General features: G+C 39.3%; 1 gene segment (V, D, J or C); it reads right to left on the minus strand.

The window, feature by feature from the left end:
* Nucleotides 1-14,331: 14,331 nt before the first annotated feature.
* Nucleotides 14,332-15,659, minus strand: LOC139652142 (T cell receptor beta variable 29-1-like). The segment is given in 3 exon segments: nucleotides 14,332-14,340; nucleotides 14,441-14,748; nucleotides 15,515-15,659. Coding segments are annotated over 3 exon segments (462 nt in total).
* Between the last annotated feature and the right edge of the window lie 10,831 nt (nucleotides 15,660-26,490).

Here is a 26,490-nt window from a genome sequence, read left to right on the forward strand (position 1 = left end):
AAAGATACATTTTGTTTCAGGCTTCCATGGTGTCAGTGGTTTGATCCTGCATCACATGACGTCAGCGGTTTGATCCTGCATCACATGAGGTCAGCGGTTTGATCCTGCATCACATGACGTCAGCGGGTTTGATCCTGCATCACATGATGTCGGTGGTTTCATGCTGCTGTGCTGATATCTGCTGGATGGTTATGGAGGTTTTTGTATGAGAGAGCAGCTGTCTTTATTACTGTGCATACTTGCTGCACCAAAATATTCTCCACTGTCTTCAGGATGTCTCAGTTTCAGGAGGTGAAGAAAAGCCTTTTTCTCACCGTCTCCACTCACGTTGAAGTGGCTTTTAAATGGTGACTCAACAGTTGGACTTTTGTAATACATATAAGCAATCAGCTTTAGGGAAGAGTCTCCTGCTGAGCGCTGATACCAGAGAATAGTGTCATAGTTTGTGATGCTATGTGTGAAGGTCAGTTTGACTTCATCATTCAGTTTCCACAGCAGTTCAGGGGGAGTCTGAAGCACTTGTTTCTCTTTACTGAGTGAAACTCCTGCAGAGAAAGAAAGAGTGTACTTTACACTTTCTTTTTTCCAGTGTATTAGTCTGTGTATTAATGTATGGAAAAGTTACCATTGTGTACTTTCAATAAATTACCACACAGGTTATTACACTGGAATAAAGCCATGAGGAAAACGAGATCCAAGGCAGTCCAGAATAGGTTAAATAGCCTTAATTCTATTTGGTTATTCATTATGGACAGTTTTTAACTTTTCATTATGGATAGCCTAATACAATAATTATAGCCATGTCAAATAAAGGTGTTTTAACTTATTTTGTAGAGCCTTGGAACTCTTATCATTAATTCTCTTATTCGTTATTTGATATTATTTTTTCCACAAAGCAATCCAACCCGAAGCTAAGAAGCTTTCCAGGCTCCTATATACTGTAATTAAGCCATTTTAAAAAGTATTTTGATTCCATCACAGTAAGCTGTTCAAGAATCATCTATCAAGGTGGAATTACATAATCCACCCTGCTTTTTTTTCCAGGGTGTAGTCAAGCTAAAAGAAGAAGCGCATTTACTAATGTATGATACCTTTAATCCAGAACAGAGTGATGATGAATATGAAGAGACGAGGAGGGATCATGTTGTCTGTCTGCGCTGCTGAATGTGAAGAACCAGCTGGAGTCTCTGCTGTGCTGTCTGGATCTGAAGGAGGGGAAGGAAGTGATGTAGAGAGATCAGAGCGTGTGTTGACATGGAGAAACTGTCTGTCATTCAGATGGTGGACAACTGTCTGTCTCTCTGCCACTCAGTCTGTCTGCCGGTCTCCCCGTCTTCCTGCCTGTCTTCCTGTCTTTTTCTCTCATCCTCCTCCCACTGGTGCGTTGACTCTAGAAAACAGACTGTTCATGTGGTTTGATCCAGGTGTGCAGGATCAGATTAAGGTTTTTGTAGAGGAACATGAGACTTTTCTATCACTGTGCATATGAAGCTGCACAGAAATACTGGCCGCTGTCTGCAGGACGCCTCAGTTTGAGAATGTGAAGGGAAGCCTCGCTCGCACCGTTTCCACTCACACTGAAGTGACTTTCATATGGCTTTTCAACACTTTGAATTGTAACTCTTGTATATCCGATCAGCTTTAGAGAAGAGTCTCCCTCTGAGCGCTGATACCAGAGAATAGTGTCATAGTTATCGATGCTGTGTTTGCAGGTCAGGTTGACTTCACCATCCAGGTTCCCCAGCAGATCAGCTGGAGTCTGATGAACATCTTTATTTTTGTTGAGTGACACTCCTGTAGAGAGGAGAACAGAGAATAATGACATTCAATTGGACACTAAAACAGAATTATTATTCATTAAATATTTTATATGAAGTCACATTATCAAATCACAAACAGGATTCAAGGTTCAGGTTGAGTAATGAATGACTTTATGTACCTGTGATCCAGAAAAGTGGGATGATAATTATGATGAGTTCTCTGTTCATGTTGAGTTTCATCACTGTTGAGTGTGAAGAATCAAGACAAACTGTTGATGTTGATGCACCTCAGGCAGGAAAAGGAAGTGATGTGGAGTGAAAAGCATCACATGATAAGTTGGCAACAAGTCAAAGTCAAACCCCCAAATGTCTTGTGCTTGGGAGGGAGATAATTTACTCATCAAGCCACACTCATATTAGGGAAGGGAAGAGGTTTTTGTGAAGAGCAGATGGGCGTCTGATATACTGTGCTTCACTTGCAGCACAGAAGTAGGTCGCGGTGTGTTCAGGTGCTTTTAGGTTGATTATAGAAAGAGAGCCATTTTTTGTTCCATCTCCACTCAAATCCCCAGCTAGTTTGAAATGTTTTTTATATGACTCTTCCATATTGTCGTCTTTGAACTCCACATATCCAAACCCAATGAGTTTCAGAGCCTTGTCTCCAGGTAATCGCTGGTACCACAGCATCACTCTATAGTCACTTCTCCCATGGGTGCAGACAAGCTGCACGTTGTCACCAGGGTTTCTGATGAGTGCAGAGGGAGACTGATGGACCTCAAGACTCAGAGAAACACCTAGAAACAGAGGAAAATACAGATTTAACTGCTTCCATGCAGATGAACAAGCAAACAAAGTACAGTAACACCTAAAGTGCACACATACTACACAGCAAGACTTCATGATGCAGAAAACGTCTCTCATTACCTATAAGGTGAAAGAAGAGGAGAAATATAATCATTTTGACTCTCTGTCCGTTAAGATTTAATTCTTCGTTGGATATTAAACAGGATACGACTCGCTTTTTTGCATGATAATGACAATGATGATAACGATGATGATGATGATGATGAGAAGACTAGCTTTGCTGATTGACTGGGCTGAACATGAAAAACTCAACTGATGCTTTAGTTACTCAACAGCCTGGAGTTGAAGGAGGAAGAGGAAGTGATGTAAAAATCATATGACACAAACTGGCTGGGGAAGAAGATATTATTAAATGAAACAGGGATCTGAAATGCAGCTGCCTGGGAGCGGTCTATTCAAGGCTTTATTCAAAACCACAGCTGATAAAGGATGGTGTTTAGTTTTTGTAAAGTTCAGAGGAGATCTGCCTCAACGTGCGTAGCGAGCTGCACAGTAATACACTGCGCTGTGTTCAGCTGCTTTCAGGTCGACTATAAACAGAGAGCCGTTCTTTACACTCTTTGCCCTTTTTCTCCATGGGTGCAGACAAGCTGCACGTTGTCACCAGGCTTTCTGATGAGTGAAGAGGGAGACTGATGGACCTCAAGACCCAGACAAACACCTGGATAGAGAAGGACAGACAGACATTTACTTACATTGTGATGGATGAAAAATGAGGATAAACGCCTACCCACTTTGTACACAGTAAATACATTTTCAATACAACCAAGTCATTACCTGTCAGGCAGCAGAAAAAGAGAAATTGGATCATTTTGACTTCTTCTAGCCTAGTAACAATAAACACTGAGTTAAAACCCTTAATGGGATCTGACATTGGATCAAACTGACTGTCACCAATAGCGATAGGGAATCAACTAGAGCCTCACTGAGCTGCTGAGGTTTGAGGAGGAAGGGGAAGTGAAGAAGAAACACCATTACTGTACATCACCTAGAAATGATGATGGCATCAGATCAAATTGGGACCTCAAGCGCAGCTGCCTGGGAGGAGCCTGTTCAAGATCTGATTCAAAACCACTGTTGATATAGGTTAGTGTAGAGTTTTTGTATAGAGGAGAGGGGATCTGCAGTCATCGTGCATAGCTAGCTGCACAGTAGTACACTGCAGTGTGCTCAGGTGCCTTTAGGTCGACTATAAACAGAGAGCTGGTCTTCGCTGTTTCCCCCCTCAAATCTCCAGTGATATTAAAATTCTCTTCATAAGACTGCTCATGTTCTATGTTGCCATAATTCACATGTCCGATGAGTTTCATAGCTGTCTCTCCAGGTGACTGCTGGTACCATAGCATCACTCTGTAGTCAGTTTTCCCATGAGTGCAGACCAGCTGTACTTTCTCTCCAGTGTTTCTGAGGAGAGCTGAAGGAGTCTGATGGACCTCAAGACCCAGAGAAAACCCTAGAAAGAGAGAAAATGAATGAACTGCATAGAGCAAAGTTTGCAGCATTTATGGTAAGCCAAGTAATTACCGATGAGCCAAGAGAAAAAGAAAAATGTGGACATGTTGACTCCCTTCTGATCTTACACGGAACACTTAGCAGCTGTCATCCCTTGGCTAAAATAACAGTAAACTGTAGACACTTTATCAAAGCCCTCCTCTCAAATCTCCAACAGCTATATCATGATGAAAAGTGCTTCCTCTGTTGACTGGAGAGTATTTGTTGAGCTGTAACTCCACCTACAGGAAACATATGAAAGTAAAGATGTGACCCCACAAAACTATATACTCACCGCAGCACTGTCCTCCAGCTGCAAGTCTTTCACAGTGAGAGCCCCGCTCTCTGAGACAGTTTTGATGGCTGGATATTTGTGCTGAGTGCCCCCCTCATAGACTGACTCCCGAACAACTGCTGTGAAGACGATGAGGCTCATGGCCTCTCCTGGACGCTGCCTGTACCAGTACATCTGTCTGTAACTAACATCTTTCTTGTGGCTGGCTGCAGTTCATCTCTGCAGATTTGGACACAAAACTCCAGCTGATCTCAGGGTGTTGGGTGACGTCCTGGCAGTGACCTGTGGGCAGATAATACAGAACTGAAAAGTTTAATTCCAAAACAGTTCACATCACCTCTGGAAAAACAGTGTTATGGACATCAACATGTAATGTTAATGATCTTTGCAAAAATTTCAAGCAACAGTGTTCAGTTCAGTTAGCCAATATATTCAATAATCTCTACTGATGTTTTTCATGCCAGCAATAATTTTGTCAGGTGTCACATTAAACATTTCCAATGGTGGATATCTGATTTTGGAATGAAACTCGATCTCTTGTATTACAGTTGTCACCAATCTTCTGAAGCAAAAGATACATTTTAAAGTCAAAATTTGAGGCTAAATGTAACTTTCAGAAAACTCATGACATCAACATACATGTAGTCAGGTTAATATATTCCTATAATAAATTACAATAATAAATCCAACACATCCATCCCTTACACTGTAAGTAATTGCACGTTAGTTCATGTACCTTGAAGCCACAGAGATGAGACTGTGAATGTGATAAGAATTTGAGTAATCATAGTGATCCTGTTAAAATGAACTACAGACACACTAAATGTCTGAGGCTGGTGTTTATAATGGGGGGTGGAGGGTTAAGTATTGCATCGCTCCAGAGAAGGAACCTCCCATTATAATCTCTAATCTGAATGAGAGGGAAGGCCAATAATGGTTAGAGTGGGTTGATACAGGTGCAAGGGGCTGTGAACTGTAATACAGAGATGGAAAAATGTGTGATGGGAGGTTTTTGTAGTGAGGAGCAGCGATACGTCACACTGTGGAAACTAGCAGCACAGAAGTAAACTGCACTGCTGTTCAGGCTGAGTTCCTCAATTGTTAAAGTGCTGATTTTGTCTTTATCTGCACTTCCGTCCATCTTGACAGACATTCCAGTCTCAGGATTTCCACTGCCTGCTATCATGTATCCCAGGAATTGTATTTGTCTATTCTTTGATTGCTTGTACCAGTAGATTCGATTGTAGCTCTGAATACTGTGTGAACAGTTGAGTTTGGCTGTTTCTCCTGGCGTGTTGTACATGTCAGCTGGAGTCTGGTAGACTTGGTCACTGAGAGAGGAACCTGTGGAAAAGAACAACAGACAACAACAGGCAATATGCAACCGTCAGACTGTTGGATTATAATCTGTGAACAGATTTGAGAATATGCAAGTAAAATGGCGGCACTGTAGAAGCTTCAGTGTATGCAAATGAAACCTTAAATGTACAGTATTTTTGTAAAAACAAAAATTTGAATAAAATGTCTGAAAAAACCTTTAATGCCATTACCTGAGACCAGAATAGTGTTAAAGGTTATGCTGAGAAATATGATGATCATGTTGTGTTTTCTGAGTGGCTGGTTATATTGCAGAATATCAATCACAGTCTTGTTGTTGTCTCTGTTTTCATCAGTGTGGAAGCAGGTTTACTGATTATACCCACCTCTTCTTCTGAGTAAATCCACCTATCAGCATAATAAACATTAAGTATGTAGGTGGGTGGCGTCATAGTACTTCCTCCTCCCTTAAATATTATAGTTTTCTCAACTGCCACTGTACCACTGGCTCAGTGTAAGGTGTGAGTAAATATATACTGCCACCTGATGAGGGGAAACCAGACAGCAAAGACCTCAGATTAACTTTTAACACACAACCAAAAATCTATTTTTATAAACTTGCAGTTAACTGGTAAGTCGTTACTGTTATGGAAGTTGTGTTAGTTTGTTTGTTGGGAGTCAAATATGGAATCTGAATTTTGCAGAGTCAGCCATAACAAGCTACGGGCCTTAATGGAGAAACTATAGTCTTGCCTTTATTATCACTCAGGTTTGTTATCATGTTTGTTTGTTTTTTCATTGTAACTTGTTACAACTGTTAATGTAATAACTTGCTATTACTATAATAAACCATTAATGTAATACAATCTGTGATTAATAGTGTAATAATATTGTTATTAATATAATAATAAACAATTATTATATTATTAGGTTATTGGGATGACATTTTTGAAATGTAATCCATTGACAATGATCACAAAGATTTATCAGCTTAGCAGGTGGATCTGCTGAGTGCTGACTGAAGGGTTTGGAAGAGTTTTGTTTCTGTCACAGAGAAACCACGTAACTTCAGTTTTAGGTTATTTTTGATTTTTTGAAAGCTGTTAAAAACCCAATGTATGATTTCAAAAACAGAGTTCCCTAACTAAACTGAATTAATTAGACTGGTAGCACTGTAGTTTTTCTTCATTATGTGTATACACATTAATCAGCATATTAGTTGACCAGGACTGATGCATACTTTATAACTATTTCAATATGTTAACACATGGCCATGCTTAATCACTAAGTAAGCATTATTTAAGGAACCATAATGTATAGAGTTTCCAGCGTTCTCTACTTAATTCCTGGAAAGAACAAAACAAAAAAAATGTTTTTTTGGTTTTTGGAGATACTTTGTTTGGAAACAGCAGTTTGAGAGGGTTTTTTCAGGAGTGTTTCGCAGTTGATGAAGAAGATTTCTGCTGCACACGGTTTGTCTAACATTGGATCAACACCGGAAGCACCGCCCACCTGAGGTACTGGCCAGTGCCCCCATCTTATACCCAGACCTTTGTAGCCTCCTACAAAGTATGTTGGATAGCGGGGCGGTACAAGAGAGATTGGGGAGAAAATACAAGATGCAACAGTTGAATTCCAAAACAGTTTACATCACCTCTGGAAAAAAGTGTTATGAACATTAAAATTCATAACCTTTCAATTTAAAAACTACTAATATGTGATACCTTTAATTCAGAACAAAGTGATGATGGATATGAAGAGACGAGGAGGGATCATGTTGTCTGTCTGCGCTGCTGAATGTGAAGAACCAGCTGGAGTCTCTGCTGTGCTGTCTGGATCTGAAGGAGGGGAAGGAAGTGATGTAGAGAGATCAGAGCGTGTGTTGACATGGAGAAACTGTCTGTCATTCAGATGGTGGACAACTGTCTGTCTCTCTGCCACTCAGTCTGTCTGCCTGTCTCCCCGTCTTCCTGCCTGTCTTCCTGTCTTTTTCTCTCATCCTCCTCCCACTGGTGCGTTGACTGTAGAAAACAGACTGTTCATGTGGTTTGATCCAGGTGTGCAGGATCAGATAGAGGTTTTTGTAGAGGAATATGAGACTTTTCTATCACTGTGCATATGAAGCTGCACAGAAATACTGGCCGCTGTCTGCAGGACGCCTCAGTTTGAGAATGTGAAGGGCAGCCTCGCTCTCACCGTTTCCACTCACACTGAAGTGACTTTGATACGGCTCTTCAACAACTTGAGTGCTTCTATATCTTGTATATCCGATCAGCTTTAGAGAAGAGTCTCCCTCTGAGCGCTGATACCAGAGAATAGTGTCGTAGCTACTGATGCTGTGTTTGCAGGTCAGGTTGACTTCACCATCCAGGTTCTCCAGCAGATCAGCTGGAGTCTGATGAACATCTTTATCTTTATTGAGTGACACTCCTGTAGAGAGGAGAACAGAGAATAATGACATTCAATTGAACACTAAAACATAATTATTATTCATTAAAAAGTTAATATGAACCCACATTATCAAATCACATACAGGATTCAAGGTTCAGGTTGAGTAATGAATGACTTTATGTACCTGTGATCCAGAAAAGTGGGATGATAATTATGATGAGTTCTCTGTTCATGTTGAGTTTCATCACTGTTGAGTGTGAAGAATCAAGACAAACTGTTGATGTTGATGCACCTCAGGCAGGAAAGGGAAGTGATGTGGAGCAAAAAGCATCACATGATACGTTGGCAACAAGTCAAACCCCCAAATGTCTTGTGCTTGGGAGGGAGATAATTTACTTGTCTAGACACACAGGTAAGAGGTTTTTGTTAAGAGCAGATGGGATTGATTATAGAAAGAGAGAAATTTTTTGTTCCATCTCCACTCAAATCCCCAGCTAGTTTGAAATGTTTTTTAAATGGCTCTTCCATATTGTCGTCTCTGAACTCCACATATCCAAACCCAATGAGTTTCAGAGCCTTGTCTCCAGGTAATCGCTGGTACCACAGCATCACTCTATAGTCACTTCTCCCATGGGTGCAGACAAGCTGCACGTTGTCACCAGGGTTTCTGATGAGTGCAGAGGGAGACTGATGGACCTCAAGACTCAGAGAAACACCTAGAAACAGAGGAAAATACAGATTTAACTGCTTCCATGCAGATGAACAAGCAAACAAAGTACAGTAACACCTAAAGTGCACACATACTACACAGCAAGACTTCATGATGCAGAAAACGTCTCTCATTACCTATAAGGTGAAAGAAGAGGAGAAATATAATCATTTTGACTCTCTGTCCGTTAAGATTTAACTCTTTGTTGGGATATTAAACAGGATACGACTCGCTCTTTTGCATGATAATGACAATGATGATAATGATGATGATGATGATGATGAGAAGACTAGCTTTGCTGATTGACTGGGCTGAACATGAAAAACTCAACTGATGCTTTAGTTACTCAACAGCCTGGAGTTGAAGGAGGAAGAGGAAGCGATGTAGAAATCATATGACACAAACTGGCCGGGGAAGAAGATACTAAATGACACAGGGATCTGAAATGCAGCTGCCATGGGAGCAGTCTATTCAAGGCTTTATTCAAAACCACAGCTGATAAAGGATGGTGTTTAGTTTTTGTAAAGTTCAGAGGAGATCAATGTGCGTAGCGAGCTGCACAGTAATACACTGCGCTGTGTTCAGGTGCTTTCAGGTCGACTATAAACAGAGAGCCTTTCTTTACACTATTCCCACTCATATCCCCAGTGATATTGAAATGCTCTTCATAAGACTCCTCATGTTCTTTTCTGTCATAATTCACATGTCCAATGAGTTTCATAGCTGTCTCTCCTGGTGACTGTTGGTACCACAGCATCACTCTGTAGTCAGTTTCTCCATGGATGCAGACAAGCTGCACGTCACCAGGCTTTCTGATGAGTGAAGAGGGAGACTGATGGACCTCAAGACCCAGACAAACACCTGCTGTAGACAGAGATGGGAAGAGAGAACATTTACTTCAGATTTGAAAGTAAATACATTCATTCTTTCTGTGCAGCACATCCCTTCTATCACAACAGACTGAGTTGTTACCTGAGGAAACAGAAGAAGAAAAATCTCATCATGATGTAGAGATCCAACACAGAGCAATGAGTTCCTCTAAACTCCTGGGTGAAATATCAGACAGGATATGACAGTGTTTTATCAGTGTGTGTTGATGGGAAATGAGATTGGATCACTGTCACTGGTGCTACTGGTGTTTGACTGGAGCTGCATTAGGTTTTAGGAGGAAGGGGAAGTGATGTAGAAGGGAAGTGTGTCACCCTGTTATTTGTATTTATTGCAGTGACAGTGATGTTGATTAATATCATTATTAATAGTATTATTATCCTAACATTTTTCATTTCTAATTTTTCTCCCTTTTCCCCCATCAAGAGACATTTTGCCTCTTGCCAGGCCGTTATTGTAAATCGGAATTTGCACTAAACTGACTTCCCTGGTAAAGGTGAATGAATGAATGAATAAATAAATACATGAAATAGAAACACTATTGCATTAGCTGATGATGATATGATTGCATCAAAACAAACCAAATTACAACCACAAAAGCAGGTGCTTAGGAGCGGTTTATTCCATGTCTTATTCAAAACCACTGATGATAAAGGATAGAGTAGAGTTTTTGTAAAGAGCAGAGGGGATTTGTGTCAGTGTGCATCACTAGCTGCACAGTAATACACTGCGCTGTACTCAGCTCCTTTCAGTTGGATTAGAAGAGAGCCATTCTTTGCACTATCCCCACCCAAATCTCCAGCGATATTGAAATGCTGTTTATATGGTTCTTCCATTTTGGGATCGCTGAAGTACAAATACCCAAGGAGTTTCATAGCTGTCTCTCCTGGTGACTGCTGGTACCATAGCATCTGTCTGTAGTCAGTTTTTCCATGAGTGCAGACAAGCTGCACGTTGTCACCAGGCTTTCTGATGAGTGAAGAGGGAGACTGATGGACCTCAAGACCCAGACAAACACCTGGATAGAGAGGGACAGACAGACATTTACTTACATTGTGATGGATGAAAAATGAGGATACGCCTACCCACTTTGTACACAGTAAATACATTTTCAACACAACCAAGTCATTACCTGTCAGGCAGCAGAAAAAGAGAAATCGGATCATTTTGACTTCTTCTAGCCTAGTAACACTAAACACTGAGTTAAAACCCTTAGATGAGATGTCAGCTAGATATGACAGTCTTTTATGGAAGTGTGTTGATGGGATCTGACATCGGATCAAACTGACTGTCAGCATTAGCGATGGGGAATCAACTGGAGCTTCACTGAGCTGCCTAAGGTTTGAGGAGGAAAGGGAAGTGAAGAAGAAACACCATTACTGTACATCAGATAGAAATGATGATGGCATCAGATCAAATTGGGACCTCAAGCGCAGCTGCCTGCGAGGAGCCTGTTCAAGATCTTATTCAAAACCACTGTTGATAAAGGTTAGCGTTGAGTTTTTGTATAGAGGAGAGGGGATCTGCAATCATCGTGCATAGCTAGCTGCACAGTAGTACACTGCAGTGTGCTCAGGTGCCTTTAGGTCGACTATAAACAGAGAGCCGTTCTTTGCTGTTTCCCCACTCATATCTCCAGTGATGTTAAAATGCTCTGCATAAGACTGCTCATGTTCTATGTTGCCATAATTCACACGTCCGATGAGTTTCAGAGCGGTGTCTCCAGGGGATTTCTGGTACCATAGCATCAGTGTGTAGTCAGTTTTCCCATGAGTGCAGACCAGCTGTACTTTCTCTCCAGTGTGTCTGAGGAGAGCTGGAGGAGTCTGATGGACCTCAAGACCCAGAGAAAACCCTAGAAAGAGAGAAAATGAATGAACTGCATAGAGCAAAGTTTGCAGCATTTATGGTAAGCCAAGTAATTACCGATGAGCCAGGAGAAAAAGAAAAACGTGGACATGTTGACTCCCTTCTGATCTTACACGCAACACTTAGCAGCTGTAATCCCTTGGCTAAAATAACAGTAAACTGTAGACGCTTTATCAAAGCCCTCCTCTCAAATCTACACCAGCTTTATCATGATGAATCCTCCTCTGTTGAGCTGGAGAGTATTTGTTGAGCTGTAACTCCACCTACAGGAAAGATATCAAAGTAAAGATGTGATTCCACATAACTAATACACTCACCAAATGAATGGCAAGCAGTTTTTCACATAGTTCTTACATCACTGTGTTGGCTGACAGCACAGAAATACACAGCACTGTCCTCCAGCTGCAAGTCTTTCACAGTGAGAGCCCCGCTCTCTGGGACAGTTTTGATGGCTGGATATTTTTGCTGAGTGCCCCCCTCATAGACTGGCTCCCCACCAACTGCTGTGTAGACGATGAGGCTCATGGCCTCTCCTGGACGCTGCCTGTACCAGTACATCTGTGTATAAGTAATATCTTTCTTGTGGCTGCAGTTCATCTCTGCAGATTTGGACACAAAACTCCAGCTGATCTCAGGGTGTTGGGTGACGTCCTGGCAGTGACCTGTGGGCAGAAAATACAGAACTGAAAAGTTGAATTCCAAAACAGTTTACATTACTGATATATTTAAATTCAGTTGTCACCAATCTTCTGAAGCAAAAGATACATTTTAAAGTAAAAATTTGAGGCTAAATGTAACTTTCAGAAAACTCATGTCATCAACATACATGTAGTCAGGTTAATATATTCCTATAATAAATTACAAGAATAAAACCTGCACATCCATCTCTTACACTGTAAGTAATTGCATGTTAGGTCTTGTACCTTGAAGCCACAGAGATGAGACTGTGAATGTGATGAGAATTTGAGTAATCATAGTGATCCTGTTAAAATGAGCTGCTGCCACAACAGACACACTAAATGTCTGAGGCTGGTGTTTATAATGGGGGGTGGAGGGTAAAGTATTGCATTGCTCCAGAGAAGGAACCTCCCATTATAATCTCTAATCTGAATGAGAGGGAAGGCCAATAGTGGTTAGTGGGTTGATACAGGTGCAAGGGGCTGTGAACTATTTATTTTTTAAACAAAAATTTGATTTGAGATAAATGCCTCAAAATACGTTTAATGCCATTACCTGAGACCAGAATAGTGTTAAAGGTTATGCTGAGGAATATGATGATCATGTTGTATTTTCTGAATGGCTGGTTATATTGCAGAATATCAATCACAGTCTTGTTGTTGCTATGAATCTCCATGTTTTCATCAGTGTAGAAGCAGGTTTACTGATTATATATATATATTTACAGCAACTAGTGATGTAATAAATTCCGATTAGTGTAATAAATCATCAATGTAATAAAAATCTGTGATTAATCATCTAATAATCTTTTTTCTTGTCAATGTAACAGTTGTTACATTATTGGGTTTTATTGGGTTGAAATCTTTGAGAGAGAGTTTTGCTTCTGTCACAAGAATTATTTTTGATCTTTTCAAAGCTGTAAAAAACCCACTGCATAATTTCCAAATGAATTGGTGTTAAAGTTCACTAATGAATTCTTAATTAGCTAGTGATTACGTATTAACTAACTAAACTGAATTCATTAAACTGGTAGTTGGTCCTGTAGTTTTACTTCATTATGTGCTTACACATTAACCGGCATATTAGTTAACCATAACTGATGCATACTTTATAAATATTCACACGTGGTTAGTTAATGCTTAATCACTAGTTACTTGAGCATTATTTAAGAAACCATAATATAAAGCATTTCCAGCATTCTCTTCTTAATTTCTGAAGAAAAACAAAAAGAGGTGGTGGTTGCTTTTTGAGATACTTGGTACAGCAGATGAGAGGGTTTTTGTCAAGCAGTGTGGTTTGGTTGTGTGGCTGTGCTGCATGGCGGCACAGAAATACACTGCAGTGTCTTCTGATGTCAGATTATAAATGGTGACTGATGCTTTCTCATTTGCAGTTGCTTTCCCATCTATTTTGAGTTTCTGTGTGAATCCTGGCTCAAGATTCTCTGAGTTTACAATAAGTTGTCCCAACAGCACAAGACTTCTGTTGTTTTGGGACTGCTTGTACAAGAGGATGGTGGTTAATTGTGGGTCGTGATGACTGCACTGGAAATTCACAGATTCTCCAAGATGCTTCATCTCAACAGCTGGACTCTGGAATACATCAGCACCCAGACAGAGATCTTTAGGAGGAGAGAAGAAAAACACATGAGGGTCAAGCTTTTAAGGAAAACATTCACAGATTGACATTTGATTGAAGTTTAATTGCACTTACCTATGGAAACAACCAGAGTGAAAAAGCAGAGGACACAAACATAGGCCATGTTGCTCCACAAAGACTTTAACTGAGGAAGCACAAAATTTGACACTCTCAAGTATTTGTAAAAAAGTAAACGTGCCTGCAGTATATGATTCCTGTTGGAGAATGGCCTATAGTCGTATTTGTCTGGAGGTCAGAGGAAAATTCATCCAAGTCCCTCCCCTCAACAAAGAACTGAGCAGCGTATCACAGAGGCCACAACAGTCTGTTACACAAGCTGCTTGATATAAAAGCCACACTGCAGAACATTTATAGAGGTTGAGTCCTGTATAACATGCATGGCTGTTGACGGGAGAGTATCTGTTGAGCTGTTACTCCACCTACAGGAAACATATGAAAGTAAAGATGTGATTCCACATAACTAATATACACACCAAATGAATGGCAAGCAGTTTTTGTTCAGCTGCACATAGTTCTTACATCACTGGGTTTGCTGACGGCACAGAAATACACAGCACTGTCCTCCAGCTGCAAGTCTTTCACAGTGAGAGCCCCGCTCTCTGAGACAGTTTTGATGGCTGGATATTTGGGCTGAGTGTCCCCCTCATAGTCTAGCTTCCCACCAACTGCTGTGTAGACGATGAGGCTCATGGCCTCTCCTGGACGCTGCCTGTACCAGTACATCTGTCTATAACTAACATCTTTCTTGTGGCTGCAGTTCATCTCTGCAGATTTGGACACGAAACTCCAGCTGATCTCAGGGTGTTGGGTGACGTCCTGGCAGTGACCTGTGGGCAGAAAATACAGAACTGAAAAGTTGAATTCCAAAACAGTTTACATCCCCTCTGGAAAAACAGTGTTATGAACATCAACATGTAATGTTAATGATCTTGCAAAAATTTCAAGCAACTAGTGTTCAGTTCAGTTAGCCAATATATTCAATAATCTATACTGATGTTTTTCATGCCAGCAATAATTTTGTCAGGTGTCACATTAAACATTTCCAATGGTGGATATCTGATTTTGGAATGAAACTCAGTCTCTTGTATTACAGTTGTCACCAATCTTCTGAAGCAAAAGATACATTTTAAAGTCAAAATTTGAGGCTAAATGTAACTTTCAGAAAACTCATGACATCAACGTACATGTAGTCAGGTTAATACATTCCTATAATAAATTACAAGAATAAAACCTGCACATTCATCTCTTACACTGTAAGTATTTGCATGTTAGTTCTTGTACCTTGAAGCCACAGAGATGAGACTGTGAATGTGATGAGAATTTGAGTAATCATAGTGATCCTGTTAAAATGAGCTGCAGCCACAACAGACACACTAAATGTCTGAGGCTGGTGTTTATAATGGGGGGTGAAGGGTTAAGTATTGCATTGCTCCAGAGAAGGAACCTCCCATTATAATTTCTAATCTGAAAGAGAGGGAAGTCCAATAGTGGTTAGTGGGTTGATACAGGTGCAAGGGGCTGTGAACTGTAATACAGAGATGGAAAAATGTGTGATGGGAGGTTTTTGTAGTGAGGAGCAGCGATACGTCGCACTGTGGAATCTAGCAGCACAGAAGTAAACTGCACTGCTGTTCAGGCCGAGTTCCTCAATTGTTAAAGTGCTGATTTTGTCTTTATCTGCACTGCCGTCCATCTTGACAGACATTCCAGTCTCAGGATATTTGCTGCCTGCTATCATGTATCCCAGGAGTTGCATTTGTCTATTCTTTGATTGCTTGTACCAGAGGATTTGATTGTAGCTCTGAATACTGTGTGAACAGTTGAGTTTGGCTGTTTCTCCTGGATTGTGGTATATGTCAGCTGGAGTCTGGTAGACTTGGTCACTGAGAGAGGAACCTGTGGAAAAGAACAACAGACAACAACAGACAATATGCAACAGTCAGAGTGTTACGGATTAAAATCTGTGAACAGATTTGAGAATATGCAACTAAAATGGCGGCACTGTAGAAGCTTCAATGTGTATGCAAATAAAACCTTAAATGTACAGTATTTTTGTAAAAACAAAAATTAGAATAAAATGTCTCAAAATATTTTTAATGCCATTACCTGAGACTAGAATAGTGTTAAAGGTTATGCTGAGAAATATGATGATCATGTTGTGTTTTCTGAATGGCTGGTTATATTGCAGAATATAAGATCACAGTCTTGTTGTTGTCTCTGTTTTGATCAGTGCAGAAGCAGGTTTACTGATTATACCCACCTCTTCTTCTGAGTAAATCCACCTATCAGCATAATAAACATTAAGTATGTAGGTGGTAGCATCATAGTACTTCCTCCTCCCTTAAACATTATAGTTTTCTCAACTACCACTGTACCACTGGCTCAGTATAAGGTGTGAGTAAAGATATACTGCCACCTGATGAGGGGAAACCAGACAGCAAAGACCTCAGATGAACTTTTAACACACAACCAAAAATCTGTTTTTATAAACTGTCATTTGGTAAGTTGTTACTGTTGTCATTATGCTATAGAAGTTGTGTTAGTTTGTTTGTTTGGAGTCAAATATGGAATCTGAATTTTGCGGAGTCAGCCATAACGAGCTATGGGTCTTAATGCATAAAGCAGTGGAGGTCTTGCCATTATTATAACTAATGTTTGTTATCATGTTTGTTTGTTGTTTCATTTCATTTTACAGCAACTAGTGATGTAATAAATTCCCATTTGTGTAATAAATCATCAATGTAATAACAATCTGTGATTAATAGTGAAATAATCTTGTTATTAATGTAATAATCTTTTTTCTTGTCAATGTAACAATTGTTACATTATTGGGTTTTATTGGGTTGAAATCTTTGAGAGAGAGTTTTGCTTAAGTCACAAGAATTATTTTTGATCTTTTCAAAGCTGTAAAAACCCACTGCATAATTTCAAAATGAATTGGTGTTAAAGTTCACTAATGAATTCTTAATTAGCTAGTGATTACATATTAACTAACTAATGAATTCATTAAACTGGTAGTTGGTCCTGTAGTTTTACTTCATTATGTGCTTACACATTAACCGGCATATTAGTTAACCATAACTGATGCATACTTTATAAATAATCACATGTGGTTAGTTAATGCTTAATCACTAGTTATTTAAGCATTATTTAAGAAACCATAATATAAAGCGTTTCCAGCATTCTCTTCTTAATTTCTGAGGAAAAACAAAAAGAGGTGGTGGTTGCTTTTTGAGATACTTGGTACAGCAGGTTGAGAGGGTTTTTGTCAAGCAGTGTGGTTTGGTTGTGTGGCTGTGCTGCATGGCGGCACAGAAATACACTGCAGTGTCTTCTGATGTCAGATTATAAATGGTGACTGATGCTTTCTCATTTGCAGTTGCTTTCCCATCTATTTTGAGTTTCTGTGTGAATCCTGGCTCAAGATTCTCTGAGTTTACTGTAAGTCGTCCCAACAGCACAAGACTTCTGTTGTTTTGGGACTGCTTGTACAAGAGGATGGTGTTCCAGTTTGTGTCATGATGACTGCACTGGAAATTCACAGATTCTCCAAGATGCTTCATCTCAACAGCTGGACTCTGGAATACATCAGCACCCAGACAGAGATCTTTAGGAGGAGAGAAGAAAAACACATGAGGGTCAAGCTTTTAAGGAAAACATTCACAGATTGACATTTGGTTGAAGTTTAATTGCACTTACCTATGGAAACAACCAGAGTGAAAAAGCAGAGGACACAAACATAGGCCATGTTGCCTCCACAAAGACTTTAACTGAGGAAGCACAACATTTGACACTCTCAAGTATTTGTAAAAAAGTAAATGTGCCTGCAGTATATGATTCCTGTTGGAGAATGGCTTATAGTCATATTTGTCTGGAGGTCAGAGGAAAATTCATCCAAGTCCCTCCCCTCAGCAAAGAACTGAGCTGCGTATCACAGAGGCCACAACAGTCTGTTACACAAGCTGCTTGATATAAAAGCCTCACTAGAGAACATTTATAGAGGTGGAGTCCTATATAACATGAATAGCTGTTAACTCATAGATTTTGTATACCAAATAAGACAAGTTCATTTGATAATACTGCACAACATTTACCCTAAAAAGTGAACAGAGACTGATGGAAAGTTAATTTTCTGTAAGACTGAAGTAGTCTTTATGTTACTTATTATGGGATTGTAATATTACTGGAGTGATTTAACCATATAAATGGAAAGGAATTAAATGCATCCCATCCAATTCAATTATAATTTGACTTTGAATCAAAAGAATATCATATACTACTATGAAGACAAAGATGAGACAAAGATTTCATTTGGTAACCATACTGATCTTAATGGGGAAATTATTATTATTAGTAGCAGAAATATTGGCAATAGTATTAGTATTATTAGTATTAATTATTTATTATATTAATTAATATATTAATTACATTTTTTTTTTCCATTAATTTGCTTTTTATGTGTGGTGATGTTCACACTGACTTTGAACTTTGACCCTGCCTGGTAGTTTTGAGTCTTTGCTCAATAAAAATAGTCTATAGTAAAGTATGCTATATAGCATTTATCATATAGGTATTGATAGTTTCATTCAAGACTGATTGAGACATACAGTACATTGCTATGCATGGCAGTACTATGGATTCGATAACATCATTTCATGTTTCAGTGCTTTGGACAGGGGATCAAGACATTTTTGCTTAATTTATGTACTGAATGCCCAGATACAGTTTGGCAAAAATAACAATCATACAGCATCTGAAAAGTTGTGTGGAGAAACACTACACCCCAATGGATGATAGAAGTGTTGCATCAAAAGCAGTTATCATGTCACTGTGAGCCAGCCGTGTGATATCAGACGTTCACAGTGTTTCTCTGCTCTTCATGTGGTTGTCAGCAGGTGAATGATTGTGATTTAGTTCCTGGTGGATCACAGAGGGTTTTTGTTGAAGACAGAGGCTTTGTGCAGCACTGTGCTTCACTGGCAGCACAGAAATACACCACACTGTCCTTGGCTCCGCTCAGCTTTGGAATATGAAGAGATGACTGACTTCTCCCATCCCCGCTCACATTATAAATCTCTTTGAATGGATCTTCAATGCTGCGAGCATCGTATCGTATCCTATGTCACTGCTCCCCATAGACTGTTTGTACCATTGGATCATTTGAAAATTAGTGTTAGAGTGGCTGCAGTTAATCAGGAGTTTGTCTCCAGGATCTTTTATCATGGCAGTGGGAGTCTGATGAACACTGTTTGTTGATGAATCTGCAGAAACACATTTGAAACATACAGCTTTAGTGAAGAGAAAAAACGACCGGATACTGTAGGTTACTGAAGATATTTAGAATTTATTATAGAATGTCTCATTAATTAATGTAATATTACCTGTCAGACAGAGGGGCAGAGCTGCTAAATGTAGGAGAAGTCTGATCATGATCCTTGTAGAGATGAAAACAAAAGTATAATGAAGACTGCAGACTGAGTAGAGCTGGCTGGATGGAGAAGAGGAGGGGCGGACAATGTGGACGTCACAACTTTGACTAGTGGATATATACAGTATCCTGCTGTGTTGGTTAAAACAGGAAGAGACAGGTTTCAATACTGATACTGGTTATGGTTAGATGCAGGTGTGCTCTTCTTCAGTGAAAATGTATGTGGTTGATTATCAGCAAAGGGTTTTTGTAGGGGAAAGAAGGTAATTGAGTCACTGTGCCTACTAGCTGCACAGTAATACATGCCGCTGTCTTCTGGCTGTCTTAGTTTTAGAATATGAAGGTACGCTTTCTTTGAGCCATCTCCAGTCACATTGAAATTATTTTTAAATTGATCCTCAATGGTTGGGTTCTGATTATAAGTATAGCCAATGACTTTAAGGTTAGAGTCATCCATCAGCCGCTGGTACCACAATATCACATAGTATGAACTGATTGAGTGGCTGCAGTTGATTGTTGCTGAATCTTGTGGATTTCCCAAGATTGAGGAAGGAACCTGAAGGACTTCTTTGCTCAGTGAATGACCTGCGTTTAAAAAGAGAAAAAACATTAAGAAAACAGAATCGGTTGTGAAAAATGAAACTTTTAGCAAAGGTTTGTTATTTGCATTCAAACCCACAGGTGAGCCAGAGAATTAGCAGAGTGATGCAGTTGAGTTTTCTGATCATGATGACTTTATCTTTCTCTCTGTCTCTGTCTCTGCTTTGACAGACAGACTGAACAGACGTTGTGGGATGAACTGAGAGGGGAGGAGACAGAAACTGTGACGTTTGCAAACAGACTTCTGGCGGGTCCTGTGCTCTGTCCTCTCTGGTGCAATGTGTGCATGGAAGTGAATATGCAAAGAAACATCTTCTCTATTAAAATATATCTAATATGGGAACTGAAGAGCTAAAAAAAAACACTCACCTAGATACAGGGTTATGTATAAAAAACATAGGGGTGAGTGAAGTACATAGGTGGTTCATTATATTCCCATAAGAAATACTCAAATGGAATATATTGTCTAATTTTTGTTGCTGTCAAATGCTTTGAAATGTACTGTTGAAGAAACTAAGGCTAGCCAAATCAGTATCGTCTTATAAATCACTCCTCAAAACTTCTATGAACAGGCTTTTGCATAATTTCCTGTATTTGTTACTCTGGTTAAATGTTTTATTTGTTATTTTAAAAGCTTCTCTTTTATTCTTTATCATAGACTGTCCTTGCGTGTTAACATACATGTAGCGTTGGTTTGCGTCCCCACCTTACATGTGGCAGTGAGACGGGCCATGTCTGGCTGACTGGTTTCACAGTATTTACAGTCAATTCAGGCTAATGGCACGGCATGTTGTCATGTGTTGGTGTCATGGCAGGGGGTGAAGTCATCGGGCGTCGCCCCCTAAGCCAATAGAACCCGTTAGAGTGTCAAGTCTGTGTGAAATAGAATAATAGTTACACCTTGTAACTCTAGTTCTATGATTGCAGGCGGAGCCCTCTAACGAGTCACTCTAGTGCTCCACGAATCGCTGAAGACTTAATGGATGCTGAGCAACGGGCCACTCAACTTATGTAGGGCAAGGCCTCATAGAGTTGAATAGGCTCATCCTGATTGTCTGAGCACGTGCATTCAATTTTCAGTGCACTGAGGCGACTAGATGAGTGGTTAAGCCAACAGAGCCCCGTTAGAGGACTCTACCTGTGATCATAGAACTAGAGTTACAATGCGTAACTAGCGATCCGCAATTAACATAAATACAATAAGTTAAGCATCATGATCCAGTAAGATCTACATTCCTGCATGTTAGTATGATTAAACCAGGTATGCTAGTCTGAGTCTTGGGCTTGTGGTTTTTGTGCAGCTGTACAAGTATCTGTATCACTGTGCCTTTGCTCGCAACACAGAAATACACTCCGTTGTCGCCTGGTTCCACGTTTTTCACTGTGAAAGATCCACCTTCAGCTTCAGTCTTGCTGGCTGAGTATTTGTCTTTGCTAAAATCTCCAAAGTCAGGCGGGCTGTAAGGCACCGTGAAGACGATCAGTTTCATACTCTCCCCTGGCAACTGTTGATACCAGTGCATGTAAAAGAATTGGCCACCGTGGTCGTGACTGCAGTCCATCTGAGCAGACTGACCCCTCTCTAACAGTAACCATGGGGACTGGTGGACTCCTTGACTCCTAGCAATACCTGTAACCAAGCGATAAACCGTTAGGATTAGGCAAAGTAAACAGCAAATAATAATAATAATAATAATAATAATAATAATAATAATAATAATAATATTAATAATAATGATGATAATAATAATAATAATAAAATGGTTGAGCCTCTTATATCTATTATAGAGTCTTCAACGAATTCTACAACTACTACTAATAATATTATTTTTTTTCCAACTTTATTTGCAGAGCATGTTACTGATAATAAAACAATAACTAAAAGCTGTTAGTAAAAATGTCAGCAGTATAATACCTGCAGTACAGAGCAGAGAAACAGTGCAGATGATGAGAGGTGAGACCATTTTGAGCTACTGAATAAACAGATCAGTGTCATAGTGAGACATTCAACACAGCAGCTGATGGGAGCATCACATCATCCATCCTGTCACGTGCCGGTACTCTCTTTAGAAAGGTATGCCATTAGTTTGGGACCGCACAAGTGTGTGTTGTTACTTGCCAGTTAACAGAAATCCTGTCAGTATTTCAGGTTATTAACAGATGATTATACCCACCTCTTTTTCTGAGTAAACAGACCTATCAGCATAATAAACATTAAGTATGTTGGTGGGTAGCATCATAGTACTTCCTCCTCCCTTAGACATTATAGTTTTCTCAACTACCACTGCACCACTGGCTCAGTATAAGGTGTGAGTAAAGATATACTGCCACCTGATGAGGGGAAACCAGACAGCAAAGACCTCAGATGAACTTTTAACACACACCCAAAAATCTATTTTTATAAACTTGCATTTAACCTGTACATTATGCTGTGGAAGTTGTGTTAGTTTGTTTGTTGGGAGTCCAATATGGAATCTGAAATTTGCAGAGTCAGCATTAACGAGATATGGGCGTTAATGGAGACACTATAGTCTTGCCTTTATTATCACTAAGATTTGTGTTCATGTTTGTTTTATTCATTTCACTTCATAGCACATTGTAACTTTTGTTACAACTGTTAATGTAATAACTTCCCATTTGTGTAACAAATCATTAATGTAATAACAATCTGTGATTAATAGTGTAAACATCTTGTTATTAATGTAATGTCATTTTTCTTGTCAATGTAACAATTATTACATTTTTGGGCTTCATTGGGTTGAAATATTTGAACATTAATCCAATGACAATGATCCCAAAGACTTAGCAGCTTAGCAGGTGGATCTGCTGAGTGCTGACTGAAACTAATACAGGAGGTTTTGGGAGAGTTTTGCTTCTGTCACAGAGAAACCACGTAACTGCAGTTTTGGGTTATTTTTGATTTTTTGAAAGCTGTTAAAAACCCATTGTATGATTTCAAAAACAAAGTTGACTAATGGATGCTTAATTAAGTAATGATTATTAACTAACTTATTAACTAACTAAACTGACTTAAACTGGTAGCACTGTAGTTTTCTTTATCATGTTCATAAACATTAATCAGCACTTGACCAGAAGTGTCACATACTTTTTAACTATTCAATATGTTAACACATGGTCAGTTAATGCTTATCACAAGTTAAGTAAGCATTATTTAAGGGACCATAATGTAAAGTGTTTCCAGCATTCTCTTCTTAATTCCTGAACAAAAACAAAACACATTTTTTTTTTGCTTTTTGGACATACTTGGTTTTTGTCTGGCATCAGTTTGAGAGATTTTTTTGTCAAGCAGTGTGGTGCACGGCACAGAAATACGCTGCAGTGTCTTCTGATGTCATATTATAAATGGTGACTGATGCTTTCTCATTTGCAGTTACTTCTAGTTTTTGTTTCTGCGAGAATCCTGGCTCAAGATTCTCTGAGTTTACAATACGTCATCCCAACAGCATTTTTGGAACTGCTTGTACAAGAGGATGGCGGTGAATTGTGATACACCATGCCTGCATTGGAAATGCAGCTGGACTCGAATACATCAGCACTCAGACAGAGATCTTTAGGAGGAGAGAAGAAAAACACATGAGGGTCAAGCTTCCACAGAAAACATTCACAAATTTAAATTTGGTTGAAATGTAATTGCACTTACCTGTGGAAACAACCAGAGTGAAGAAGCAGAGGACGCAAACGTAGGACATGTTGCCTCCACAAAGACTTTAACTGGGGAAACAAAAGTTGATGCTCTCAAGTATTTGTAAAAAAGCAAATGTGCGTGCAGTATATGATTCCTGTTGGAGAATGGCTATTTGTCTGGAGGTCAGAGGAAAATTCATCCAAGTCCGTCCCTTCAGCAAAGAACTGAGCTACGTATCACAGAGGCCACAACAGTCTGTTACTCAAACTGCTTGATATAAAAGCCTCACTACAGAACATTGGTAATAGTATTAGTATTATTAGAATTATGTATTTATTATAATGATTAATATCATATTTTTTATGATTATGTATTTGCTTTTTATGTATGATAATTGTTTACATTGACTTTGAACTTTGACCCTGCCTGGTAGTTTTGAGTCTTTGCTCAATAAAAATCTTATGTAACATTTATAAAATAGGTATATTCATACTTTCATATGACTGACTGAGACATACATTGTTTATGCATAACTGTACTATGGATTTGATAACATCATTTCATGTTCATATTCTTCTCAGTGCTTAGGATAGAGGATCTAGACAATTTACTATTAATGTATGTGCAGCTTTGTATGTGAAGTTTTTGCATCAAAAGCAATAATGTCACTCTGAGCCAGCTGTGTGATATCAGACGTTCACAGTGTTTCTCTGCTCTTCATGTGGTTGTCAGCAGGTGAATGATTGTGATTTAGTTCCTGGTGGATCACAGAGGGTTTTTGTTGAAGACAGAGGCTTTGTGCAGCACTGTGCTTCACTGGCAGCACAGAAATACACCACACTGTCCTTGGCTCCGCTCAGGTTTGGAATATGAAGAGATGACTGACTTCTCCCATCCCCGCTAACATTATAAATCTCTTTGAATGGATCTTCAATGCTGCGAGCATCGTATTGTACATACCCAATGAGGGTCATATCATTGCTCCCCATAGACTGTTTGTACCATTGGATCATATAAAAATTAGTGTTAGAGTGGCTGCAGTTAATCAGGAGTTTGTCTCCAGGATCTTTTATCATGGCAGTGGGAGTCTGATGAACGCTGTTTGTTGATGAATCTGCAGAAACACATTTGAAACATATAGCTTTAGTCAAGACAAAAAATGAGCGGATACTGTAGGTTACTGAAGATATTTAGGATTTATTACAGCATTTCTCATTAATTAATGTAATATTACCTGTCAGACAGAGGGGCAGAGCTGCTAATTGTAGGAGAAGTCTGATCATGATCGTTGTAGAGATGAAAACAAAAGTATAATGAAGACTGCAGACTGAGTAGAGCTGGCTGGATGGAGAAGAGGAGGGGCGGACAATGTGGACGTCACAACTTTGATTAGTGGATATATACAGTATCCTGCTGTGTTGGTTAAAACAGGAAGAGACAGGTTTCAATACTGATACTGGCTATGGTTAGATGCAGGTGTGCTCTTCTTCAGTGAAAATGTATGTGGTTGATTATCAGCAAAGGGTTTTTGTAGAGGAAAGAAGGTAATTGAGTCACTGTGCCTACTAGCTGCACAGTAATACATGCTGCTGTCTTCTGGCTGTCTTAGTTTTAGAATATGAAGGTACGCTTCCTTTGAGCCATCTCCACTCACAGTGAAATTATTTTGGAATTGATCCACAATGGTTGGGTTATTATACTGAGTATATCCAATGAGTTCAAGGTTAGAGTCATTCATCAGCTGCCGGTACCACAATATCACCTCGTATGAACTGATAGAATGGCTGCAGTTGATTTTTGCTGAATCTTGTGGATTTCCCATGATTGAGGAAGGAACCTGAAGGACTTTGTTGCTCAGTGAATGACCTGCGTTTAAAAAGAGAAGAAACATTAAGATGTATTGCCAAGAAGCATTGTTACAACAGAGAAATAATCTACCAAACACAAATTTCCGAACTTTTTGTTCGATGTTTAGTTACAAGTGCTTTATGGGCAAACAAACAATAACTTAAAGCCGTTGAGATAAACAGTAAAAATGTCAGCAGTATAATACCTGCAGCACAGAGCAGAGAAACAGTGCAGATGATGAGAGGTGAGACCATTTTGAGCCACTGAATAAACAGATCAGTGTCATAGTGAGACATTCAACACAGCAGCTGATGGGAGCATCACATCATCCATCCTGTCACGTGCCGGTACTCTCTTTGAAAAGGTGTGTCATTAGTTTGGGGCAACACACACTTGTGTTACTTGTCACTTAACAGATACCCTGTGAGAATTTGCAGTTATTAACAGATGGCAGTTACAGTTGGGTCATGGCATACAGTATTGTCTTTTGTAAATTTCAGCTAATTGTAACCATCAAACAGGGTTTCTACACAGTTCTGGAAAGTCTGACATAGTAGGGAAAGTGAATTTGACAAAATTTCAGGTTTACAAAAGAAATTAATTTGGAATTGTACATAAATTAAAAAGCAACATAATTAGAATTTTACATTAATTAAAAGGGACTAGGTTTGGAATTTGATATAAAAAAGAATCAAGTTTTTACACAGTTTTTACACAAATTAAAAAGGAATGGAATTTTTAAAAATTCCAATTCCATTCCATTCCACTGAAAATGTCAGGAGACATATAGAAACATGTTCAGTGAGAATAAGTGCATATGGCTTCACATTTGATGCTGTGAAGAATATTCCTCAGCCTTGGAATAGTCATATTGTCCAGCCACTATCAGTACACATAATACTGAAGTCTGGAAGAAATAAGGAACTTATTTATGTAGTGAACTTTATCATACATCAACCCTGTTATGTGATTGACAGTCTCCAGATGAGTATAACAGTTGGTCTAGAGTTCCCCCTACAGTGCATTAAAGAGACTGCTCTCTTTAAT

Source organism: Centroberyx affinis, unplaced genomic scaffold, assembly GCF_046629955.1.
Source record: "Centroberyx affinis isolate AG114_WGS23_722 - 3 ecotype Tasmania unplaced genomic scaffold, CSIRO-AGI_Caff_v1 ptg001765l_1, whole genome shotgun sequence".
In the NCBI taxonomy this organism is placed as follows: Eukaryota; Metazoa; Chordata; class Actinopteri; order Beryciformes; family Berycidae; genus Centroberyx; species Centroberyx affinis.